The sequence below is a fragment of the Sander lucioperca genome, chromosome 17 (genome assembly GCF_008315115.2).
Source record: "Sander lucioperca isolate FBNREF2018 chromosome 17, SLUC_FBN_1.2, whole genome shotgun sequence".
Classification (NCBI taxonomy): domain Eukaryota; kingdom Metazoa; phylum Chordata; class Actinopteri; order Perciformes; family Percidae; genus Sander; species Sander lucioperca.
In genome coordinates this window covers 30,274,996-30,298,601 of record NC_050189.1, presented here as the reverse complement: position 1 = coordinate 30,298,601, position 23,606 = coordinate 30,274,996, and the positions used below count along the sequence as shown (strand labels likewise).

Sequence of the window (23,606 nt, the reverse complement as noted above, 5' to 3'; positions counted from 1 at the left end):
CTATAGAGATATAAACAGAAAGGCTGCTGCGTGGAGAAAAGTTTAACACCCCTGTGTTAGCTAGTAGCTGGATTTAACACGGTTAAAATGCTCGCCAGCCTCGTGGTGCATTCAAAGTTATTGTAAAATACCCTTTTCCCATCTAGTGGTTGATTTTGTCGTTTACTAGCAATTTACTGGTGAAATAAGTTATTGTTATTGTTATTACATTTTTAATAAATCATAAAATTTTTAACCAAATGGCCTTAGCAATAAACAAGCCGTTCTTAAATTTCGCAGACTGTCGTTTTGTGCTCCTTTTAAAATGTATTTATATATATATATATATATATATATATATATATATATATATATATGTATAAATCTTTGAAAAAGTGTCGTTTCAGGCACCGTTTAGGCACTCAAAACTCCAAACCATACCCAACCCTACCAGTAATAGAACTTTTGCTCTTTTGACTTGCTGCTCCGGTCATCGAGACTGAGGGTAAATGACACAAAGTTGAAGTCATTTTAAAACGTAAAAGATTTGGGGCTTTGGAGACAACATTCGGGGCTGGAGCCCCAGAAGCCACCCCCTCGCTCTGCCCCTGATAATAATAATAATAATAATAATAATAATGACAAGACCCTTAAATGTGGTTATAAAAGATCTGTGGCCAGGAGGATATGTAGTGAGCGCATGATTTAACATGTGCTGTGTGTTCAGCTCTGCCAGTGCTGCTGGATGTGGTCCGGGGTCCAGAGCAGCTTCCTGCAGACGAGCATTCGCAGGAAATGCTGCGAGGGAAACTGCGCATTCTGCAGGCTGACAGCACTGAGGTCACCGCTCTGTTCACGGTACATGGGGGGGGACACACACACACACACACACACACACACACACACACACACACACACACACACTCATACACACACACACGCACACACACACACGCACGCACACAAGCACATACACACATGTACACACACACCACACTCACACAAACACACAAATGCGCGCGCAGGCACGCAAGCACATATACACACACACAAGCACATACAAATACGCACGCAGACACACACACACACACACACACACGCACACACATGCGCACACGCACAGATCCTGGCATTTTCAGCTGTACAAAGTCCAAAATTATGAATGAATCCGGTTGTTAAGGTGGTCTGTCTGCTCAGTTTGCAGTTCTATATTCTAGTAGCCAGAATTCAAGCTTAAAGTTTTATGATAAAAAGTGCTTATGTTTAGGTGTAACGGATACCCAAAAATATATCCTTTTAGTTACAAGTTACACATTGGTAGTTGTATCCTTCATAGAGAATAGAGGTTGTGGTCAACTTTGATTCATTCACATCAGCAGTGGTGGCAGAAGTACTAGTACAAATGTTGAGGTACTTGTACTTTACTTGAGTCTTTTCTTTTCATGCCACTTTCTACTTCTACTCTGCTACATTTCAGAGAGAAATGTTGTACTTTTTACTCCACTACATCCATCTGACACCTTTAGTTACTAGTTACTTTACACATTGAGACTTTTGCACACAAAACACATTTTACAGTTTACAAGTGTAAAAGTCAGAATCAGCTTTATTGACCAGGTTTGCATAAACAAACAAGGAATTTGATTCCGGTTAATCTTTGCTCTCAAAGTACAACACTCACTTAACATATAAAGAATAAAAACAGAAAGGACAGTAAGAAATATGAAAAAATACTGTTAAGTATACAGTATAACAATACAATAGAATTTACAAATTTACAAAAAATATACAATAACAATTGAAGAAGAGAGGGAAGGAATAGTGCAATGTCAGTATAGTCTGAGATTTAAGATTTAAATATAAATATAAGATTTAAATATATTATGATATGAATAATGATTCGCCGATTAAACACAGAACAGTTTGGATCGTTTCCAGTTTCTAAAATGTGAGGTTTGAGTACCTTTACTTGTAATACTACATTTTCCTGATGATACTTGCATACTTTTACTTACTTGCATAAAGTAACATTTTCAATGCAGGACGTTTACTTGTAATAGAGTATTTTGACAGTGTTGTATTAGTACTTTTACTCAAGTAAAGGATCCAAAAACTCCTTCCACCACTGCACATCAGGAAAAAAGTATCTCATTATCCAGAGAAACTTGTTAAACCACTCCTGCATAATCCACATATTTCATATTTGTCTTTAATATGGCTAAATACACAACGTCCATGTGTCACGGACATTACTGGTTCATTGTGTTCATAGTGGCACTACATCCATTAGTGCAAAGTAATGCTTAAAGACCAAATGTTACAAAGAGATTCAAAGAATTATGATACAACTTAAAACAAAAAAACAAGACTATATTCACATACAGCAATATTTATTTACAGAACTATGAGCTGCACACAAGAAAGTCAATATAGAAGTATAATTTATTAAACCTTTTATTTTCTCTGTTTACAGGAGCTGTCTACTCATCTCATCTCCATCAACAGTGAAGAAAAAGTGATTTATGTGACATTTAAAACATTTGAGGAAATATGGAAGTTCACCACATATTACACAATAGGTAAGTATGGAATACAATAAAGTAGTTGTCAGTAACAATGAGACTGAAACTTAAAGGTCCCATATCATGCTCATTTTCAGGTTCATTTTGTATTTTGGGTTTCTACTAGAGCATGATAACATGTTTTAAAGTGCCCATATTATGAAAAAATCACCTTTTCTGGGACATGGGGTGTTCTGTTGTGTCTCTGGTGGTTACACACGCATACAAACTTTGAAAAAAATCCATCCATGCTGTTTAGAGTGAGATACAGTTTCTGAATGTGTCCTGCCTTCAGTCTCTGGGTGAGCTGTTCAAAATCGGCACGGCTTGTGACGTCACAAGCCGAAACGAGCAGGCTAACCGCAACCATTAGCTCGTAGCGTTAGCGTTAGCATTCTAACGCTAATGCTAACGCTAGCATGCTACCTCGTTCTCAATAGCAAAGCACTGCTACAACACACACAAGTTCACCATAATCTACAAAAGAACTACTTCCATGTGCGCCCTCATTTAGAAGTCTCCCAGCTAATCCTGCCTTGTAACTGACCAAAGTTGTAGAAACAGCCTTTCTTTTACTGTCTATGGAGCTAGCTAGTGTAGTATCTGATGGACTTATAGGTTTAATGTCTGTATAAAGCTCAAATGTGCTGAGTCATAATAAGAACGTCCATCATGGGTACTGTGGCAGTATAGGGAGTAATAATTAACCTCTTAGTGGCGTGATTTCGATGGGATGTTTAAAAGACAGGTCTCGGATTTGATGCTGAGGGGTTAACGAACTATAGGAAGCCCCTGAAGAGGACACTAACCTATGCTATGTCAACTTGAATGTTCCATAGGTTATCTAACATGTTACCTAAGCTATCCCATATAAGCTGTGAAATGTAAAGGTAGAATTAGAATGCATATTGGCGGTGTGTTCTCCAGACCTTCCATGGAGTCTGTAAATGGATGCTGTAATCTTTGATGTAATAAATCTTTTTATACTAAGAGCAGTGTCTACGAAGTTCCTTCTCCATACAACGGCAACACAGTGCTGCAACTAAAATATCCCACACTAGCTGACATGATCTACATCTGAGCTACTGCACATGTGCAAGAGCAATCAAAGATAGTACAGAAGAAGAAGAAAAGAGGTCTCACTCTGTAAGCTAAAACAGAGACCAGCTGAAAAAAGGATCTGCAGCAGTGAGAGAGAGCAGTGCAGTACAACAAAAATATGGTGTTTTTTGAAAATTAAACCATGTAAACCTATTCTGGTACAAATATATTCATCATACTGCCTGTCTGAATATACCTGTCTTCACCCTCTGTCTGAAACGCAACTGTCTCTTTAAGCCCCCCTCCCGAAAAAGCCCAGTCTGCTCTGATTGGTCAGTGTTTCTGGGTCTTCGGCATCTGCCCTCTTGGTGTCTCTGCATCGTCATTGCAGCCGGGGAATGACTGTAACGCCACTCTAGCTATATAGTATAGTTGTGACATCACAACCGTGCAGTGTTTCCCACTAGAAATTAATTTGTGGCGGGGTGGGGGGGCGTCAGATGCTGTGTGCACGGTGGGCTCGATGGTGTTTTAAGCCTCCAACGTCGCCTTCCAAGCAGCTAACCCTCACCTTAACCCTTGAAACATAACCATTGCCGCGCTGCCTGAAAAGGGACGTTGGGGGCTAAAAACACCAAACACCGCACGGTGGGAGGAGCTGTGTGTGTGTGTGTGTGTGTGTGTGTGTGTGTGTATGTGAGCGAGACACAAGTGACAGAGAGACGGAGGAGGGCAGGAAAAGGAAATGCAGCTGAACGTGTTTTAAATAGCGTTTAATTTTTTTTTAACGAAACGCAATGTGGGGCGGCCGGTGTTGAGAGTGCTGCCCACCGCCACACGTTAGTCTATGTGTGGGAAACACTGCCATGCAGAAGTCCAGACGGCTCGTTTAAAGGCACAGTTTCTGAATACAGGCTGTGTGCATTTCTCTGTGGATTGAGTGTTTTGGTTTTGATTGACTTTCACAGTATTATATAGCACTTTAACCTGCTTTGTAAATCAAAAAAGTTAATTACAATATGGGACCTTTAAGTATTTGCTATAAGGCAAAAGTGCAAAAGATAATGATTGTATTGTATTTAAATAACTATTCAAACTTTTTGTTGACTTGTGCAGGATGGAATGTAGGAATGTACTTTCTGAGCTATGGCGTCCTGGATAGGACTGCTACTGTACTACTGCTACTGCCGTAGTAAAAATGATGCCAGTACAGTTTAGAGTTTTTAGTGTTCTCGTCTCCTCTCCTCCAGGTTTCCTAGGTCGCTGTATGGAGAATCTGTTGTTAGACCAGAAGTTTTGGCTCACTTCTTTGGAGGAGGACATCGCAATTGAGGTTTCCATTCAGGAGGACACTCTTAACCTGATGTACAAAGGCATCCTCATGCAGGAAGGTATGAAGGAATTCAGTCTTGCAGAGTTGCTCTGCACATTAACAGCACCACCTGCTGGTAGTGATGTTCAAATGACGCTTTACAAACCATTAGTTGTCTTTGTTGATCCATTATAAGTCAGGACTGTAACTGCACCTAAAGTATCACCAATAGTGATGAATACCTGTTAAAAAATAAATAAAAAAAGATATTTTTTTAATTGTCATTTCCATCTCTGCCCTCATTTCCTATTATATCTCTCTGTCAATTATCTACTACAGGCAACATGTTTGCTAAAAAAATACTTTTGATAACTTATCATCGTAACATTATAACAAATAGCATATTTTACCACACATGCTGATATAGCCTTACATCTGAGTGGCAACACCATCCGTAGTATTATTGGTGTGAGGCTAACCTCAACAGCAGATTCATTTGTTAAAATTATAATCTTCTTTTTTAACAGCAACTGCTATACAATATTTTCAATTACGCTATGTATTGACGTATAGTTTTTGTTAGGTATATGCAGATCATAACATGCTTAATGCCAAATATTCACTGCATAGTCAGTTACTTTTTGCACCAATAATTACCATTAAAGCTTTAGTGCGTAAGTTTTTGATATTAATGAACGTCCGTTACATTCAAGCCATTGCCAAATGAGTTGCTACAAAGCTAATTAAGACTATCAGCTCCACACAACTCTCTCTGTATTTCTCAGTATGACTGTGTTCAGAAGATTGTGTCGTCCGGTGACTTTCGCACGCAGAAGTTCGAGTGAAGATAATCAGAATCAGGGTCAGAATCACTTTATTCGCCAAATGCATCAACAGACACACAGGAATTTGACATGGCAATCAGTAACACAGAAGCTCGAAAGACAAACAGTATATGCGTATAGCTGCACAAAGCATGCTTAAAACAATTAAATGAATCAAATAGTCCAAAAATAAAATAGTGTGTGTGTATGTATGGGGGGGAGGCGCGTGCGTGATCACTGAATGCTTGTATCATGTGGACGTGTCGACAGTGTTGTTGTCATTACTCAGAATTCCTCATGGGGGCGACAGAAACTACGCACTACAGCTTTAAATTATGTAAATAATATGCTAACTGAAAAACAATCACAATAAAACACACACTTGCTGACATTTCACATGCACACTCTCTCTCCCTCTCTCTCCAATTGCTTTATTGGCATTAATGTCAGGAAAACAATATTGCCAAAGCATCAAGGATAATACAATTCAATAATAATACAATAATATAATCTCCCTCCCTCTCTCTCTCTCTCTCTCTCTCTCTCTCTCTCTCTCTCTCTCTCTCTCTCTCTCTCTCTCTCTCTCTCTCTGCATCCTCAGGCTCATTGTTTGCTAGTTGCAGTACCAACCAGATGTTTGACAGCTCCACCTCTGGAGGGGACCTGTACCTGGAGCAGGGAGACATAGCCCATTTTGAGCCTCCATTTCTGGGCTCAGGGTGGACTGTCCTCTGCCTGGCCGATGGAGCCCGAGGCACTGCACCCAAACCTGCTCTGGAGCCAGTCATCCCTTTTCATCAGTAAGTCGATCCACACACAGGCCTGTATGGACTTACATACCAGTGACTGTGACCGCTCTCACTAATCTGATCTGATTCATCCACAGATGGTTTCTCAAATCCTGTGCAGAGAGCATTTTAGTTGGTGATGGGAAACCTGCCTGCGACTTCCCTCTGCAGTTTGGTAAGTAGGGCTGTGCAATTAATGGAATTTACATTTTCGTCTCCTAACAATCACAAAAACAATGTCAATGAGAGAAACAACTGTTCTGCACATTCCGTTTTGCAAACACTCTTATTCCATCTTTTGTTACTGTATCAGACAATGAAAAGTGCAATCACAATATGTCCTAAACTTCAAAACAAACCTACTAAGACTGATTTTCAAAAGATCCCGGACGAGCCCCCAAAATTGTTACATCCCTATCATATCTAGGGGCGGAGGACGCTAACAATTACTTAAACCCGGGGGAAAACCAAGGGAAAGGCGGAAAACAGTTCAAAGTTAAATAAGATCATTTATTGTTAGACTAAACACAAACCAACTAAAAACAGTCTTCAACGGGGAAAAGTGTGAAGGACAATTTCACAGTCCAAGGTGTTTTCACTGTTGATTTGTTTGACTGTTTTACTGTTTTTTTGAGTTCAATAAAATGCAACATCTTTCCAAAAGTCAATGAGTAATCTTGTTAAATAATTATGATTTCAACATTGACCAACATAATTGTGATTATGTTTTTCTTCCCATAATCGAGCAGCCCTGTTGGAAAGTGCTGTAAAATCTAGAAAATAATATGAGAAACATATAAAAATGAGAGAAAATATGAGTATGAACTTTTGCGTTACATATTGATCTTTATATTGAGGGCTTATATTTAAATTGTCACTGAAGCTTAATTCAGCACTTACACATAAATAAAGTATGAGGGATGTAAACAACACCCAGTTGAATTCCCCCAGTGATATTTTATGGTCACTATGTACTAAAGAGCATTACAAACTTTATTGTTTATTGTAAGTTGTGGGATATCTGGTCTCGTTTTATCCGCTTCTTACCTCTTCTCTGTTCAGCCAGAGGGACCTGTCTGGCGACAGTGGAGTATGATGCTGAGGGCCCAGATGAGCTGAGCGTGGCACCCGGTGATCGTATCATCATTGCGGGACTTCTGGGGTCTTGTTTTGATTGGTTCTTAGGGCGGAAGGAGGCGACAGGAGAAGTGGGTCTGGTTAAGACGAGCCTGGTGAAACCGTCAGCCGACACTTACAAGTGAGTGCCTCACCACGATAACTGTTAGCCATTTTAAAGGTCCCATGGCATGAAAATTTGACTTGTTGAGGTTTTTTAACATTAATATGAGTTCCCCCAGCCTGCCTATGGTCCCCCAGTGGCTAGACATGGCAATAGGTGTAAACCAAGCCCTGGGTATCCTGCTCTGCCTTTGAGAAAATGAAAGCTCAATCAAGGCCAATCTGGAATCTTCCCTTAATGATGAAGAATTTGGCCCGCCCATGAGAAAGAGAGAGACATCATGGCTTGCAAACGAGCGAAGCATGGCAGTTGGTCAAGGCCACACTCCCACCCTCCACTTTGCTCCCCCTCTCTCTTCCTCAATAGCATTTAAAGCTACAGACACAGAAATGGCACATCCTAAGGAAAGCTCATTGTTGGACTGGCTCTAGTGGCTGTAATTGTGTACCAAGGCTGAATTTCGGGAAAGAGACTTCAGATACAGTATTAGGGGACCACTAAGGTCTATATAAAAGAGACTTCAGATACAGTATTAGGGGACCACTAAGGTCTATATAAAAGAGACTTCAGATACAGTATTAGGAGACCACTAAGGTCTATATAAAAGAGACTTCAGATACAGTATTAGGGGACCACTAAGGTCTATATAAAAGAGACTTCAGATACAGTATTAGGGGACCACTAAGGCCTATATAAAAGAGACTTCAGATACAGTATTAGGGGACCACTAAGACCTATATAAAAGAGACTTCAGATACAGTATTAGGGGACCACTAAGGCCTATATAAAAGAGACTTCAGATACAGTATTAGGGGACCACTAAGGTCTATATAAAAGCATCCAAAAAGCAGCATGTCACAGGACCTTTAACAAAACAAAATATTTTACACTATAGTATTTGAAAATACTGTTTCAGTCAGGAAAACTCTCGTCATAGATTTAACCATTTGTTGCAACAAATGGAAATACAGTTGTACTTGGCGATGAAGGCTCTGTTTTTGTAATGATGCTCCCTGGATCAGCCAAGCAGCATGCTAAGATGACACAGGGAGCACGCTGCTGAGACCCCCTGTACGCAAGAGCGGGCCCAATCCAAGATATTTAAACAATTTCAGAGTTAAGTTATGATGACACTCTAAACCAGGAAGGTGGAGGCTGGGGTAGTGGAGGCAAGCTTTGCCAGCAGCAGCGGTGTGAGGCAGCATTGGAGTAGCAGGAACCAGAGAGGAATAGGGAGACATTTAAATGGACCGCCTGATGTGAAAAATGGCTGTGATTGGTTGCGAATGATAATTCAATAAGTGGGAATATGACTCCGTGTCCTGCATGACCTAACGCAATGCTTAATTTTTTGTTCAATTCTTGTCCCCCTTTCAGCTCAGCAGATATTTTTTTGGACGGAGAGGAAGGGACATTCTTTAGTCTGCAAGAGGACAAAGTCATAGAGGAAATGACTGCCTCCTTGAAGAAGAAATCTCAAAATGATACTGGTCAGAACTACAAACTGGGTGAGACTGAAAGGCTGCAGAAGAACTCACAGGTCTCACGGATTTATCCATAGTTGTGTCATGTGTACAAAGAATCAATAAGATATCAAAACTAGATGACAAAATCATCAAATTTTTGATCTGATCTTGTTAATGCATGTGTGAATTTACCCAGTTAGGACCACATTTTTTTTCCGATAATTCTAACACCACATGAATGCAGCACAAATCTCGCAACGTTACCAAAAGTGTGTATCTCTGTGATTCAAATTCACTCTAAATGTAATGGGTTCTTCCTTGGTACCATGCTACACCCTTCCACCAAGTTTCATGAAAATTGGGAAAGTAGTCTTTCTGTAGTCTCGCATTGCCAGACCTATCTCCACAGCGATGCGGAGGAAGGTCCGCCCCCTCCACACATACACTGCTGCATAGGAGAAAGAACGGTCAGGCGTTGTTTGCATTTCTTTAACCCAATCACAATTGTCTTGGGTGGCGCTAAGCTCCGGTCCAAAAGACGATGGATCTGTAAAATAGTCTCGGGGAAAAACTTGTTTTGGTGGAACATTTGCACCCCACTTAAGAAAACACCACATACAATATTAACTAAGGTTAATTGTTCACACAATGCTGTAATGTCAGCCATTTAAATGAGCTTGATACGTGGTTAAACCTCATTTGCTCTTACCAGTGTATCACCGTGTGTACTTCGTCCATAGTAAATCCCCGGCAAGAGGTCCTAATTTTCGTTGATCCAGACAATTTTTTCCGTATTCCTGCTGACAGACAAACAAACCAACAACCAAATGGACAAACCGAACCGAAAACATAACCTACGTGGTGTAGGTTATTACTGTACAAGACTAAGAGTCTACAGCCATGCTAGCAGCTCTGTGAGGCTGTACTTAGGCACAGTGGCGCTTTGAGTTAAATGCTAATAATGTCAACATGCTAACATGCTTGCGATGACAATGCTAATATGCTGATGCTAAGCAGGTATAATGTTCAACATGTTCATCGTCTTTGTTTAGTGTGTTTGCATTGATAATGTTTGCTAATTAGTGCAGCTGAGGCTGAGAGGAAGTTCATTAGCTCTGCATGTATCTGTTCATAAACCAAAGTCTTGGACAAACTGAAATTTTGACCAAATGATCGAAGAAAAATAGATGAAAAGTCAGAAGGTCACCAAAGTCGTTAGGTCATCCTGTGGGGGACATAAATGTGTGTGCCAAATTTCATGGCAATCCATCCAACAGTGGTTGAGATAGTTAACTGGATAAGGTGGTGATAAATGAAAAGTCAAGGGATCACCAAAAACATTAGGATTCATTGCTGTAAGGCATCATGGATATATGTATAAAATGTAGGGCTGCACGATATGAAAAACGGAAAACATCCAATATGCGATAACGTTGTTGAATATTGCAATAACAATATTACTTACGATAAATAAACATATATTAAATTCTATTCATTTCTGCATTTCTAATGCTTTCAGTATTCTGCTAAAATGCTTGTTGAATTTAACACTAATAAAAGGAAATGGTTTCAAACACTTTTATTAAACAAATTGAACATTTAATTGAATATCAAAGGCACCACTAAAAAAGAATGACAGTTACATTTTAATGTGCAGTTTTCTCTTGATATTTTCTTTCAACTAACACAAAAAATCTCTCTGTGTCTTTTGCGAAATGTTGCAGCCTTTCGCGATGTGTATGTTGTGGCAGTTGATATTGCGATGACGATAAAAAAACTATATATTGTGCAACCCTAATAAAATGTCATCGCAAGTTCGCAACCAGTCCAATCGTTGTTAAGGGATCACCAAAGTCAGTTGCAGTTCATCCTCTGAGGACCATTAATGTCTGTACAGTATCCAATAGTTATTAAGATAGCACAGTTTGGACCAAAGTACTGGACGGATGAACGGACCTGTAGACCACAATTAACATCCCTGGAGCCAAAACATATTCATTATAGCATTTCCTGATCTGCCACTGCTAAGGTTAACATTTTGTTAGGTTTAGGTACAAAAACGACTTGGTTAATGTTAGGGAACCTTCGTGGTCATCGTTTGAAAAAAACAGTTGACTATCAGTAGGAGACGGGAAACAAAAACTAATGATTCATGAAGCTTTATTTGAACATCACTAGTAACAATTTCACACTACTAGTCAGAAAAGTGTCATAATTCACATGGCCACTTGAGGTCCTTTTCTGGAAACAAACGACTGTTACTGTCATTTTTCTTGTGAGGACAATGTCAAAGAATCATCACTAGAAGACTTTAATCTGCAGCCTAAATGGAGCAAAGTAGCTTGAATTAATACCATGCGTCATGCAAAAAGTTTGAACCTGTCTTTTGCTTATCGTAGTGCTAATGTCAGTCGGACTGTGTTCTAAGTCAAATTTTATCTGCTCACTTCAAGTGCAGTAGATGCCTTAGATTCATGAGGGAAGCTTTGTACTGTGCTGGATCATTGTTTTCTATTTGATCTGAAGGGAATTGTTTGAATTATTCATGATGTTTGACGGGATTTTCTCATTCTATCCCTTGTCCTTTTTATTGTTCGATCTCAGATATGTTCAGTTATCAAGACTCTGGAAAAAAAGCATCATGTAAGTATTGCCACCAACAGTTAATGACATGTAAATGTTTTTTTATTTTTATTTTGTAGAAGGATCTAGTCACCTCTGTAGTTCATAATTTGTTCCTCTGATTATTCTTTTCAAGCAAGCAAAGTTGATACTCAGCAAGCTGACCTGAAGAGAAATATTCAGAGGATTATTGATCAAGGAAAGGACTCTTCATCAGATTCTGTAGTGACCGTGAACGGGACTCTGGAGGACTCGGTCTGGGCTACAGAAGCAGAAAACCCAAGCCCTCCCTGTTTCACTGTTCAGCCAGTTGTAGAAGGAAACAACAACACTGAGAACTTCATTCCCCTTTTCTCTTTTTTGGAAGGACAAGACAACAAAATAAAGTTCGGCATCATGTATGGACTGAGTTCTGAACTCCTCGCCTCCTCCATATTTACCGGTCACTCCGACAAAGATGAGCTGATTGCCTTCCTGGGAGTTGCTAGGGAAACAGCCAGGAAGAAGCGACTCCTTTGGTCGCAGACTCGTTTGTGCTTCCTGCTGGGTAAGCTCTGTGCTGGGAGGTTAAAGTTCAGCCAGGCTCGGGTTTACTTTGAGGAAGCCCTCAGTGTCCCACAAGAAGGCTTCACGGACCTTAGACTGTTGGCCAGCATCTACTCCAACCTAATTGCCATATATCTTTTGCAGAAAAATACTGAAAGTTTCTTTGCTCTGACAGAGCGACTTGTTGCCTTGCTACTGGGAATGCCAGACTGCCTGGAATGCTTAGAGGACAACTCTGCTCTTAAATACATCCTCAAGAAAGCTGTTCTCTCTCACAACAAAATGGCAGAGGCCCGGGCTTGTCACCAATTGGCGAAGCACCACTGGACTCGTGCTGAGGGGGTGCGAGTGGTTCCTTATCTTGAGAGACTACTTGTTCTTTGTGCCGAAGCTCAAAGAACATGGGGCATCTCTCCCAGTCATGAGTACCTCGCCCTGGGAAGGCTATACAGCGAACTCCAACTTCCCCATCTCAGTGTCAGTTCAGCCAGGAGAGCTTCTATTCAGCCCTCTGCTACACTGACTGACTGCCTTAGCAGCATGGGTCTAGTTCTGGACAATGTCAACAGACTGTTTGGGATCACAGAACAGGAAACCTCCATCCCACCTCAAGTGGCTCCATATTTATACCAAGCGCTCTTTTCTGACAAAGTCCAAGGACGAGGAAGTGATCGATACCATGTTTTGAGCCATCGACTCACTGTTTGTCTCTGCCAACTCTTTTGCAAGCACAGGATGGTTGGACACGCCATCTGCCATATGCATACTCTCATCAACAACAGTCCAACCTCACAGCGACTCCGCATCTCTGTCCCAGAAAGAAACAGTGCCCTCATCTGGCTGGCATGGCTTCACATTGACAATAATCAGCCACATGTTGCTTTGGATATCCTGGACTGTGTCCTAGCTTCCATGCCAGAACACTGCACTACGCCTCAGGAAGGTCTGTGGATATCTATGGCTTAATGTGTTAGAAATAACAGTTAGAGAGTGTTTCAAGCTACATTTACACTACTATGTTTTGGTTTTAAAAAAACAAATATCTTTTGCTACTTTGACGCCTCGCGTCTGCACTACTCCGGCTTTTTCGAGCCCCTAAAACAAAGGCATTTGTAAACACCACTACCAGCGGGGTTGCTTTGTAGTCCCAAGGTTATTATAGTTTTGCATTTTTCATTAGTTTTTATTTTTTATTTCATTTTGACTTTTTGTTTTCAAATTCAGTTTAGTTTTAATTAGTTTTTAAAGCGGGTTTGCTAGTTTTTATTTTTTGAAAATGCTTAGTTTTAGTTTAGTTTTTATTAGTTTTAGACTTTTTTTGTAATATGGGTTATTTGTCAGGGGATTCAAAAAGGTCAGAAAAAGTATTGTGTAATAATAACTCAACAAAAACATCACACAATTTTAGAAATATGTATTCACAATGTATTACCATAGGCTGTGTGCACATGATAACCACCGGAGTAATTTGGAAGTGAAAAAGTTGAATATTAAAGTTATTACCTAACTGTCAGTTATTAATGTTAATTTGCAGAGCTACTTCCTGGTTCAACGTGGGATTATTTGGACTCTGAACTGAAAAAAATTTTGCCAACTTTATTCTCTCACAAATCAGTTAATGTGTTTAATTTAACGCAAAGGTGTGGTCCTCAACATGCGTGGCGTGGCACTTCGGTGCATGGGTGACCTCCGGAGGGCAGCAGAAAGTTACCAGGCTGCTGTGGACATTTGCCAAGAGTATGAGGACATGCCAAACTGGGCTGTAGCTCAGGCTAACCTTGGTAAGATATGCTTCTCAACAGAGCTGGCACTAACCAATTTGGTGCCCTAGGCAAGATTTCAGATTGCTTTTTTGGCCGTTTATGTTGTTGTTGTTTTTTTTTTATTGTTGTTTTACATTTTTGTCAATTTTTTCTGAGGTTTTGGTCGCATTTTTCAACGTTTTAGTCACTTTCTTTAACGTTTTTGTCGCTCTTTTCAATGTTTCTTGGTTTTTTTTCTTAGTTTTTATTTTTTTCGCCTTTTTCAACATTTGTTCTTATTGAAAGGTTTTTTTTTTTTTCAAAGTTTTTGTTGCTTTTTCCAACATTTATGTCATTTTTTCAAACATTTACACCATTTTCTTCTCAACACATGCTTCTTTTAATGGACTTCAGGTCTGAGAGATGACTTTGTGCTTCTTCTTCCTCATGAAGGGCTGTTATGTCTGAAGGCCGGAGCCAAAGGACTGGCGCAGAGACACCTGACTGAGGCCGTGCAGCTCTTCTCTGAGCTGGATGAAAAAGGTCACGAGGCGAATTTCATCCCAGTGCTGCTGGAGCTGGGGCAGCACTATGTGAGGCAACAGCAGCTGGACTTTGGCAAAGGATGCTACGAATGGGCCCTGCTGCTCGCTATCAGTGCTGACCTGTTAGACTGTAAGTATGGAAGACACCAGTTGTGAAATGTAACTAAGTACATTTACTCAAGTACTGTACTTAAGTACAAATGTTGAGGTACTTGTAATTTACTTGAGTCTTTTCTTTTCATGCCACTTTCTACTTCTACTCCGCTACATTTCAGAGAGAAATATTGTACTTTTTACTCGACTTCATTCATCTGACAGCCTACAAGTCCAGCTGAGATGATTAGACCATTAAACACACAACTGTTTGGATCCTTTACACTTTCTACAATGTGTGGATTTCTCTGCATTGAGTACTTTTACTTTCAATACTTTAAGTACATTTTCCTGATGAAACTTACATATTTTTACTTAAGTAACATTTTCAATGCAGGACTTTTACTTGTAACAGAGTATATTTACAGTGTGGTATTAGTTTTACTTACTAAGTAAAGGATCTGAATACTTCTTCCACCACTGTAGTTCACACATTGTTTCATGTGCTAGTTTTTCAATGAACTGAACTGCACTGTCACTCATTGCCAGGTCAACTGACTGCAACCAAACAGCTGAGCCGTCTCTATGAGTGTGAGAGTCCAGAGCAGGCCCAGTGTATCATCTACAGCCAGCACCAGGTCCAGCTGCTGAGACGCACAGGAGACAGAGGACAGGAGGGAGACGCACTGGTAGCCATCAGCCAGCTCTACCTCACCCTGGCCACAGAGAGGTGTGTGTGTGTGTGTGTGTGTGTGTGTGTGTGTGTGTGTCTTCTGTCTGTCTATCTGTGTATCTTGTGTGTGTCTCTGTGTGTGTGTCTGTTTGCCCCTGTCAAAGATGGCCTTTTTAATAAAACAGAAAAATACACAAGTGTAAGCATTAAAGCCACTTCTTTTTAGTGGAACAACAAATTGTGTGCAGTGTCTTCTGAAGCAGGGTTATTATAGTAAAACGTTCTCTAACCATGTATTCTGTATGTATATGTAGCTACGTACTTCTGAGACATTAGACCTGGCCATAACAAAAACAAACTCAAACTAAATTATAAAAACTAGAACAAAATCTTTCTGAAATACTAAAACTAGCAAACACACGCTGAAAACTAACTACAACTAAAATGAAATTACATAAAACATAAAAAAATATAAAACTACAATAACCTTGTTCGGAAGTGGGACAAATATGTAAAACTGTTATGAATAGAGCAGAGATGGGGACTCGAGTCTGAGACTCGGAGTCGAGTCGCAATTAAGTCGCACAAACAGCTGACTTCAGACTTGACTCGGACTCGACCCAAAAGATTTCAGACTTGACTCGGACTCGAGCTTCGAGACTCGTCAACAACCTGTTTTCATGCAATTATTGCTTTTTAAATCTAAATGTATTCATGTATTTCTATTTTCTTTCATTGGCGCATATACGTTGGGGAAACGTATGACAAGCTGCATGTCCCCTGCCCTTTGCCATAATGTGCAACGTAACTCATGCGCTATGCCTTACGCGCACTCACATAAAAAAATGCATTGACGATGGCGACACCAAGTCCTCCCGGAGTTGTGCCTTTTGTCATTAGTTTTGCTTTCAATAACTTCATAAACAGTAGCAGTAAGCGTACAGCTACATGCAAGGTGTGTGGCACCAAGATAAATGATGCCCGATCAACAACGTCGAACTTCATCAGGCATCTCAAAATGCACCAAGATAGGTCAGTCACTTGCTAATGTGAAAGAGATGTTACATTTAGTCACAGGTAACAAGCTAACCATCGCAAAGTGTTGTGCTAATGCTGGGAACAGGCAAATTGTATCTTTATAGTTAATAGTTGCTTAGGCTCAGACATCCAATGCACCCAGGAGGCGGGGCGCATGGAGCAATCTCCCCAGGAACAAACGCTGTGTCGGGTGGGCAAACTCGTGTGATGCGTAATTGATCCCGTGGATGATTTGTAGGCTATTAAGTGAACAAGGTGTACCCGGTCCACCAAACACATATTTCTGTTACTGTAGTCCTATTTACTATTTTATTATTTCATCCATGCGTGGCGCAGCGGATCCGTGTGCACTGTCACCTGCCGTGGAGACGCTCGCCTCACTAACCTCTCCAACCTCTGAGTTGGATCTCAATCGCGTTGGACTCAGTTTCACTGAGCGTACTAACACTTAGAAAATAAATGGCATTACATTACATCAGTGAGTTCAAACTGCTTTTTGTGCGTAATTTGGACTGACATTGAGATGCATGTTGTTCTGTAACTGGTGTGGCGCTGCTACTATTCTCTTGATTTAGACATTTTTTTGAGTGAAAGAGACGTTACATTTAGCATATATCGTCTGGGTAACAAGCTAACCATCGCAAAGTGTTGTGCTAATGCTGGGAACAGGCAAATTGTATCTTTATAGTCGTATTCATATGATGTGACAGACTTAGGTTAATATTTAATATTAAGTAGACCCCATAAAGTTGTCCTTAAACTGATTTTGATACTGTACTGTATGGATGGTAGCTACAGAACATGCTTTTATTTCATAAGATTTAACAATACAGTGTTAGGGATAGATCAGATGGCCAGAGACTTGAAACTTGACTTGGACTCAAGCTCAAAGACTTGAGATCCGACTTGGACTTCCAAAAAATGACTTGTGAACATCTTTGGAATAGAGAAATGAAAATGCAGCCATTTTGAAAATGAAATCACCTCAGCTGTTAGTTCGAAGGTGTTAATGATTCAATTCAATTTTATTTATAGTATCAGATCATAACAAGAATCTCAAGACACTTTACACATAGAGTAGGTCTATAATCTCTATAATTTACAAAGACCCAACAATTCCAACAATTCCCCCAAGAGCAAGCATTTGGTGGCAACAGTGGCGCGGAAAAACTCCCTTTTAGGAAGAAACCTCAGACAGACCCAGGAATTTGGTGGGCAGCCATCTACTGCTGCCGGTTGGGACACAGAGACACTGATACAGATATACAGCTATAGAGAAATATGATTCATTCATTCATAGGGCTGGGTATCGTTGAAAAATCTTCGATACCAGTACCGATACCAATTTTATTAAACAAAACAAATTACATCATGGCACAAATCTTGTCATTTATTTTTCAGCTCCTACTACGTGAGCCCCGTCTCTGTGCGTAGCGTAGAGTTTTTCCTGCGTGTCTCTACAACAAGTAACGTTAGACAGCCAATCACAGACATTATTCCATCTTGGTAGAAACATGCTGCATGCTGATTGGCTCACTGATGCTGATGGAGATTTACTCCTTAGGTATTGAAATAGGGTACTGAATGACGAGGCATTTTTCGATACTTGATACTAAGGAGGGAATTCGGTCAGTGCCTAAAAAGTATTGAATACGGTACCCCAGCTCTAGTCATTCATAATGATGGGTTTAAAGTTTGGAGCTACCGGACTAATCTAAGTTTTTGAATGTTTTCAGAGCGTACAGGGTGGCTCTCGACTTCACCAAGACCAGTTTGGGTATTTTCATTGATCTGGGCTGCAGGGAGAAGGAGGCGTGGGGCTGGCTGCAAGCTGGGAAGATCTACCACCTGCTGGATCAGACGGAACTGGTGGACCTTTACGTTCAGGTCTGACAGCAGCTGTGTAGCTATGAAACTTTTTTAAAACTCCACTGATCTGTGTTATGTGTCAATGTGTCAATGTATTGTGAATACATAATCCGTCCCTTTTCTGGTGGCCTTTTGTTTTGAAAAATCAGCAGGGAGTGTTGACTGTTAATGGTAATTTATCAGTGACTGAAAAATAAGTTAGCTTTCATGCCAGAACTAACTAATTATAGTTAGTAATAACCATAGACTGTATATAAAGATGGATCCCACTGTATAAAAGTGAAACCAAAATATCCAGAATACAGGCGCTGACATCTTGTGATTTTGGAGCCATACACCCGCCCAAGCAAATCACAAGTCAATCACAGCTGTCAATCATGACATTTCACCCCGTTTTCATAGCATCTATATAACTAATGATACATGGCCTACACTGCAGCCAGCCACCAGAGGGCGATCCAGATGTTTTGGCTTCACTTCCACAGTCTATGCATCAACCCCTAAATATTTAGTGACTGAAAACAGTATTTGTGTTAAAAAGAGACACAGAGTGGTGAGTAGGACTCTGAACTGCTTCTGTACTGAAATGAATGAAATTATGAGAGCCATTATGGTACAAATAATTCCACCCCAAAAACTAGAATAATACATTTTATCAAAAGATGAACAGAGGACTTCACATTTGTAATTTGTGTTTTTAGTGCCCTCTCTGGCCACAGGACCCTAAGCAGCTGCTCGGTTGACTTTAGTTTAGTGCTGCCTTTGACAGGTAAACTAAAACTGTACTTTTCGTTCATGTCGTTGTCAGGCAGCTCAGGATGTCGCTCTGAGTACAGGAGACACCAAGTTCATCCTGAAGCTTCTGGAAGCTGCAGGCGACATTTTCTTCAACAGCAACCACGACAGGGACAAGGCTATCACCTTCTACAGGGTATAGTCTGAATAAAACACTGAGTTGATTCAAATATATACAGTATACATATATATATATATGATTCAAATATATACAGTATACATATATATACCCTTTATAATTATCTCAGTTAGTTCTGATGTAAGTTTAGGTTATTTATCCATGTTTTTAGAAAAAATGTTTAGCCATTACAGTAAATGCAGGGTTGGTAATGTTGAAAAGCTAGCAAGATTTAAAAGTAGCATCTCCTCTGGGCTCCGTCTAACCCCTCCCCCTGCCCTCAGGGCTGGGACAGGAAAAGGACAGCAATTTCACTCCATGTCTGATTCACCGGTGGGGTAGAGTACGGGCAGCAGGGCAAAGAGGCATTTAATTGGTTCTTTTTCCAAGCGGACCGCAAGTTTTTACAGGATTACAGCAGCTACAGATGACAGATCTTTTTTCGCTTTCGAGCCCAGGAATTATTTATGGCTGTCGGGGTGTAAAGACCATTTCAAACAAGTTATAACAAAATTAATATTGTAAATACTTACCAACCCTGCCTTTAAGCAACCTTAGGCCTTTTGTGATGCTACAGTATTACTATTATTGTTAGGAATGATGCTGGAGTTATCCTTTAAGCCTCTTGTAATATCCTGTGTATCTCTGTGTATCCAATCATGTAGGATCGTGCTCTGCCCATCGCTGTGAAGAGCAGCAGTGTGCGTTCCAGGCTGAGGTTGTGTAATAAGTTGACTGATCTGATGCTCAGTCTCAAGCTGTATGAGGAAGCTGTGGAGTTTGCTCAGACTGCACTGGACATCAGTATTACTCTGGGTACGGAAAACCTCCAACACAAAGTTTAGAATTTTTAAATGGTTAGTTTAGGATTGTAAATTATGCTTGTTTGCACTTTGTTATCTGTAGAAAAACCTACTTAGAAGTATTAAAGGTCCCATATCATGCTCATTTTTAGGTTCGTAATTGTATTTCAGGTTTCTACTAGAACATGCTTAGATGCTTTAATGTTCAAAAAACACGTTATTTTTGTCATACGGTCTGTCTGAATATACCTGGAATCATCTTCTGTCTGAAACGCTCCGTTTTAGCGCCTGTTTCTTTAAGACCCCCTCCCAGAAAGGCCACTCTGCTCTGATTAGTCAACGTTTCCAGGGCTTCTGCATCTGCACTCGCGGAGTCTCTATACTATCATTGCAGCTGGGGAATGACTGTAACGGCACTGTAGCGGCACTTTCTACATTTCTGTATATAGTATAGTTGTGACAACACAACCGTACAGAAGTTCTGACGGCTCGTTTAAAGGCACAGTTTCTGAATACAGGTTGTGTGCATTTCTCTGTGGATTAGGCATTTTTATACTTTTACAGTATAGTGCCTGCTTTATAATCAACAAAGGTATGGAAATCTCACTTTGGGACCTTTAATAAATGAGGCAAGCTATATGCAAGATTTTGGACTGCCATCACTAACTGCATGTCACACCACATCCCGGATTAAGGACTTTGATATGTGGTATGATGGTCCTAGATGAACCAATGTAACTGAAGGATTTTTTTTTAAAGATCAACAGTGCCACTTTAAAATTAAATCCTTCTGTCAGGAGGACCTCTAAAAATGTCCACACTTTAAATCCACCAACAGTAAAGTTTTCAGGAACAAACAACATACTAATGATTCAGCTAATTATAGATCTTTGCCAGTAGGGCAGCCCCATCTTAGTCGATAAGTTGAGTAATCGGTCGTTTTGGTCTAAGTTGACTAAGATTTCTTTTTAATGCTTTTTTATGCTGAATAAACACATTTGTGGTAAACACAATATTTAAAGTGGTGCTTTTGCATGATTGTGTGGAGAAACAGATGATAAATGGATTGCATTTAAATTGCGCTTTTCTAGTCTTAACAACCACTCAAACTGCACAGATCTGTCGATTAAATAAAATAATTGATCAGTCGACAAAATGATATGACTGTAAGTCGAGCCCTCATTGCCAGTCCGGGAGCTTAAATGTAAAGTCTATCCTCCTGGTAGCGAAAAGAAAATCTAAAGCATTCAATCAGAAAATGTGTTCAACATGTTAAACGGCAATTCATAAAATAGATTGACAGATGAGATATCTTATGCAAGAGGAAAGTTCATGAGTGGTTCATCCTTTGGGGACCATGGATGTGCTCAGCAAATTTCATGCCCATTACATTACATTTATTTTCTTGCGTGAAAGTATGAAATTTGGTGAGCACAGGCATTAGAAATCTTCCTCTGGGTACCATAAATATCATTATGATATGTCATGGTATTCTGGCCAACAGTTGTTGGTATTCATTGCTCTGATCCAAAGCGGTACACAGGCGAACTGATGACTAAACTCAAGTCATGTGCTGTAACTGAATAACTGTGTCTCCCTTTGTGTTTGGTTGTACATACAGGTGAGCGTCTGAATGAGCGAGTGGCTTACCATCGACTGGGCTCTCTGTACCACAGTCTGGACCAGTATGAACTGGCTGAACATCATTACCTGAAAACCCTGACCCTCTGTCCAACAACTCTGCAGTTTGATGAGGAAACACTGTACTATGTTCGGGTGTACCAAACGCTGGGGGACATCATATTCAATGACCTGAAGGTAAGGGATTATATAATAGATATGTATCTGGAGTTTACTACTAGCACTTAGACAATGCGACACACACAGATTCCATCGTCCATAGATAATGCCCACCTTGTAATGTGAAATAAAGCCCCAAATATCTCACAATATCAGTTGAAAATAGTCTCGCTTGAGCTTCTTTACATTTCATTTTGAATCTTTGCCAATATGTGACCGTTCTCATTTGTAATTTTGACTTGGATCGGAGCTCTATTGGATGTTCTAGCTCGTTTCCGCAGGAGAAACCATGGTCTAAATATAGTTCCTCAGCCATGGCTCCCCAAAAAGAACCTGCTTTGGGGTTTGTACTTTCTGATGGCCAACAATCAGGGAGCTTTAGGTGCCGAATGTTTCTAGCTAGTTGAACATAAACCTCCCGGCTGTTTCACCATGCAGCTTTATTTACACAGTAAGAAGGAATGCAAAAATGGGTTCTTCTAGTTCCCAGTTTAGTTCCTGAGATTATTAAATTAAACTACATTTCGCTGACGCGCTAATCCAAAGGGACTTCCATTCACATACCGATGGCGCAGCATCGGGAGCAATTTGGCGTTCAGTGTCTTCCCCAAGGACACTTCGACATGTAGACAGCAGGAGCCAGGGATCAAACCACCGACCTTTCAGTTGGTAGATGAGCGCTCTTCCACCTGAGCCACGGCAGATTAGTTCATGTCGCTCCTTAGTACCTGAGACTATTGTCAAGAGTCACCAGAGTTATGAGATACTTAGCACAAAGTAGCTGCGGTTCCATTTTTTTTATCCCATTACCTGGAGATCACAAGTTAATTACTTTGCTATGTTGGGATATAAAATAGTTTCCTCAGGCGGAGAAAACAAATAGTTATTGGAATGCTGCATGGACAACAGACACAAAAATATCCTAAGTGTGCCACCGCATTCTCTTCGCACTGGGCACAATGTGTGACTCACAAAATTTGAGCTCATGTCTAGTGAAATTCAGGTAATCTGCCAAAGGTGGGACATCATTCTTTTGCAAGTCACATGTACTGTACAGTATGTGTTAAGTCTTGGCTATTATGTCCTTATTTAAATTCCAAGTCAAAACACTCAAGTCCCAAGCATCTTGTAGGAAATACAATGACTGTGGTGGAATTTCCAGTTTATGAACTCATGCTATGTGAGTTGAGACAGTGGTACTCGGGTCTCATTCAGGTCAGTGTCCAACATAATCTCCAACCATAACCATTACTTTCCAGGCAGAGGAGTACTTCAACTCTGTGCCTTCTTCAGGGAATCTAGGCAGCTGCATGATAAGGGAATGTTTTGTTTCAGGACTGTCTCCTTTTGGACGTTGGTGGGCCTGCCCCACTTTTGCACTTTTACTTCCCAGAGAGAGAGAGAGAGGCTGAACTAGGCTTTAGCATCTGTGTTTTAGGCATCTGCAATATCTTTGTTTACATTGAAGGTTCAGATAAACTTAACGCCTCCCGCATGAGTTTAAATACACCTTCAGGAAGACAGGAACTTCAGAAGTTGGGGTGGCGCCTACACTGTACCGTGTAATCCCAAACTCTCCTCAGTTGTGAATTCATTAAATGCTCCTGTGTAATTCATCAAGGTCCAACGAACCTTCTTCACATTTGTGAAATGAGTTGTGCTGCTTCTGAGTTTTTCCTTAGCAATAGTCTATATCCACAAAGTTCCACTTCCGGGATTGCTCCGTGGCCGCCGGAAAATCCGCCAGATTT

The 23,606-nt window shown here is 40.4% G+C and overlaps 1 protein-coding gene across 1 annotated transcript in view; it reads left to right on the top strand.

Moving 5' to 3' along the window:
* The window catches only part of LOC116043839 (SH3 domain and tetratricopeptide repeat-containing protein 1), a 33,358-nt gene that overhangs the window by 8,500 nt on the left and 1,252 nt on the right, over positions 1-23,606 (top strand). The window contains exons 3-18 of the mRNA XM_031290819.2: positions 707-837; positions 2,453-2,558; positions 4,832-4,972; positions 6,319-6,517; positions 6,604-6,680; positions 7,568-7,763; positions 9,123-9,253; positions 11,816-11,854; positions 11,970-13,322; positions 14,020-14,160; positions 14,575-14,796; positions 15,309-15,489; positions 18,207-18,357; positions 19,148-19,270; positions 19,918-20,068; positions 21,677-21,873. Coding sequence (XP_031146679.1) covers positions 707-837; positions 2,453-2,558; positions 4,832-4,972; positions 6,319-6,517; positions 6,604-6,680; positions 7,568-7,763; positions 9,123-9,253; positions 11,816-11,854; positions 11,970-13,322; positions 14,020-14,160; positions 14,575-14,796; positions 15,309-15,489; positions 18,207-18,357; positions 19,148-19,270; positions 19,918-20,068; positions 21,677-21,873 — 3,539 coding nt within the window. The remainder of the gene's footprint in view (positions 1-706; positions 838-2,452; positions 2,559-4,831; positions 4,973-6,318; positions 6,518-6,603; positions 6,681-7,567; positions 7,764-9,122; positions 9,254-11,815; positions 11,855-11,969; positions 13,323-14,019; positions 14,161-14,574; positions 14,797-15,308; positions 15,490-18,206; positions 18,358-19,147; positions 19,271-19,917; positions 20,069-21,676; positions 21,874-23,606) is intronic.